The following is a 3,028-nucleotide window of genomic DNA, read 5'->3' as shown; positions in this document are numbered from 1 at the left end:
GCTCTCTCCCCCCCGGCCTCCGCTCACTCTATCCCGGCCTCCGCTCACTCTATCCCGGCCTCCGCTCACTCTATCCCGGCCTCCGCTCACTCTAGCCCGACCTCCGCTCACTCTAGCCTGACCTCCGCTCACTCTAGCCCGGCAGTTCTGACTCACGTAAGTACGTTTTCATGTACGGGGCATAGAGGAGAAACAATAATGTACAGTATGTGGAAAATAATGTGTTTTTTTACTTTAAACCGCATAAACACATTTCATTACACCAAATACACAAAATAATGTTCTTTTTAGCAGCATCATATGACCCCTTTAGATTATATAAGCAGGCTACTTTTAACTCTTTCCCCGCCAAACACAGAATTTCCCGTGTTTTCGCTGTTATACGCTAGGGGGTGCTATTACACATCTGAATGAGTGTAGAATCACTCGATCAAAAACACAGACGAGGAAGACGCAGAAACAAACGAACTCGTATATGTAAGCATATGAAAAATAATACGATCATCAACAATAAACAGCATATAAATGAAAACTGCCTAATCTTAGCGAGTGAAATGTGGATCCAGAAAGTGTGCAAGCTTTGGGAGTACGCCATCTGCTGCAGCGTTGCTTTGATAATATTACTGAATATGATCCAGATGTAGTATTTGATAAAAATGCGATTTTCTCAAAATTTAGCTTTTTTTTATGAAACCTACCTACGTTCAAGTGTTGATAAAAAAAAAACAATGCTTGATGCTAGAATAAAACAGATTGTTTTGTTTGAAAGTAGAGGGTCTGATCTTTATTTTGATGTATTGCATGTTCAGATATACTGTTATTTTGGAGTTGTTTGATGTTTTATGAGAGGTTCCTTATAGTATGAATAATCTTTCATTTTAAAGCATATTTTAAATATTGCTAGACATTTTTGTGAGAAAAGAAATTCCATAATTTAGATGGGTAGAGAAGATGTTATTTTTAAATAATGTAAATAAATGGGCAAAATTAGTGAGTTTTTTTAAATGCATGATGTTATACCTTTAGACACATTTAGGAATTATTCTTTACATTTTTGTCAGTATTGCATGTTAAATAGCCTAAGAAAAAATGAAATGAAATATTAAATAAAGGTTGCTTGTAATCTGTGGTTTATGCAGTTGTATGTGTTTAGCTGTGTCTCTCACCGCGCCGCCGACACAAAACACCTGTGGCCAGACGTCAGTGCTGTTCCCAGCGGAGATCCTGCTGATCAGATCCGGAAAACCCAGCCAGACGGACGAGCGGACCACCATTCCTGGACAAACGGCAGATATCAGTCAGCACAAACACACTGTACAACATCTACAGTATGTTACTTGAAATGTGAAAGATTCTCCTGAATGTAATATCAAATTGTCCCACTTTTCTCCCCGGGCTTCAGCTTCAGTGTGTTCTCTGATAAAAACACTTTCTGACAAAAGCATGTGTGGTTTGAGACCTATAACAGTTTTTCTCGATTGCTAGCACATCCATTTTGCCACAATTTTCCAAACCGTTCACACAGTTCTCGAAACAAAGACATGCACCTTTCCCCGACACATTTCACCTGCTTTCACACACGTTGCGATTTGTTTTCTGCAGAACTCTACACAAGAACAGCATCATTTTGCACAGGCTTGACCAGGTTCTCGTTTAGAAAACACAAACACACAATATAACTACCTCAAGAATCACAGAATGAACACAAATGGCACACATTTTCTTTGTACTGTAAATACTGTAGCATGCACACAGCCTCAAACTCATTACTGTTGAACTGATTTGAAGCCAAGCACTTCTTGCACTGAGAGTCGACTGCAGAGAAAGTGTTTTTTAAGAAGACTAAGAAACTGCTATGGTATAACAAATAAGGATATTACCAATACTGTAATGCAACTTAGCAGAGGATGCTGAATTTGTTTATTTATTTATTTACAGTTATTGACAGTATATTCCAATGTGTGTTTACTGTATATTCTGTTGTTTGGGTTTTGAACATTCCTCTTCTAGGGCTTTTCATCTACTGTGAGATCACTTTACAGTAGTGTAGGATTTTACTGCATCTGCACCGCTATATTTATGCTGTATACTGTAACATACATTTGACCTGGAAGTCTGAAGTTTTGCACGAGTTGGTGTGTAGTTTTGAGATCGTGTTTGTAGCTGAGAAAGTTGTTGTGAATTGTTTCATGAATTGTGTGTCAGCAATCGAGAATAACTGTAGGCTGTGAACATAAAAAATAAATTCATTGATGCAAATCAACTTCAAAATCCAACATTTAAACACATAATTTGTCTGATAGAGCATGTAATATCTAACAAAAGTTGACTTTATAATGATCTTATGAAGCAGACAGACTGACCCAGATTGTGTGTGTGTGTGAGAGAGAGAGTCTGTAGTGTGTGTGTGTGTGAGAGAGAGAGAGTCTGTAGTGTGTGTGTGTGTGAGAGAGAGAGTCTGTAGTGTGTGTGTGTGTGAGAGAGAGAGTCTGTAGTGTGTGTGTGTGTGTGAGAGAGAGAGTCTGTAGTGTGTGTGTGTGTGTGAGAGAGAGAGTCTGTAGTGTGTGTGTGTGTCTGTAGTGTTCACCTGCGCAGGCCAGTAGGTCGCAGACGCTGATGATGAAGAGGATCCGGAGCGAGGAGGCTGGTTTGTGCGGGGGTCCGTGTCTGAAGGGCCGGTGTTTGGGCAGCAGCTGGAGGCCGGTGAAGGCGAGGCTCAGAGCGGCGCTGCAGGAGCAGATCCCGCTGAAGAGCTGCGGCTGGAAGCTGGTGATGAACTCAGTGGCCGGATCGCGGTTTGGGCAGCAGAAGGTCTCCAGACGCGGAGAGGCCATGATGGAGCTCTGGCGGAGAACAGGAGGAGGAAAGGAAAGAAGAGAGAAAGTATTTCATGACTCTGAGCTGCGAGTGAATCACGAGCTCCAGCATCATGTGCTTCGGGTTAATCTGGAGAACAAGAAACAGAGCCCAGAAAACTCTTGTGATCTGTGTGTGTGTGTGTGTGTGTGTGAGAGAGAGAGAGAGAGAG

The 3,028-nt window shown here is 41.5% G+C and overlaps 1 protein-coding gene across 2 annotated transcripts in view; it reads right to left on the bottom strand.

The window, feature by feature from the left end:
* Positions 1-2,919, bottom strand: part of gpr143 (G protein-coupled receptor 143) — a 25,148-nt gene extending 22,229 nt beyond the window's left edge. The window contains exons 1-2 of one of the 2 annotated variants that reach the window (XM_016256772.1): positions 2,588-2,919; positions 1,167-1,276 (exon numbers count right to left, since the gene is read on the bottom strand). In XM_016256772.1, coding sequence (XP_016112258.1) covers positions 1,167-1,276; positions 2,588-2,834 — 357 coding nt within the window. In that variant the 5' untranslated portion in view covers positions 2,835-2,919. The remainder of the gene's footprint in view (positions 1-1,166; positions 1,277-2,587) is intronic. The other variant, XM_016256771.1, reaches the window with a different exon arrangement.
* Positions 2,920-3,028: the final 109 nt, after the last annotated feature.

The sequence above is a fragment of the Sinocyclocheilus grahami genome, unplaced genomic scaffold (assembly GCF_001515645.1).
Source record: "Sinocyclocheilus grahami isolate Dianchi unplaced genomic scaffold, SAMN03320097.WGS_v1.1 scaffold1473.1, whole genome shotgun sequence".
NCBI lineage: Eukaryota > Metazoa > Chordata > Actinopteri > Cypriniformes > Cyprinidae > Sinocyclocheilus > Sinocyclocheilus grahami.
This window is presented reverse-complemented; position numbering and strand designations above follow the sequence as displayed.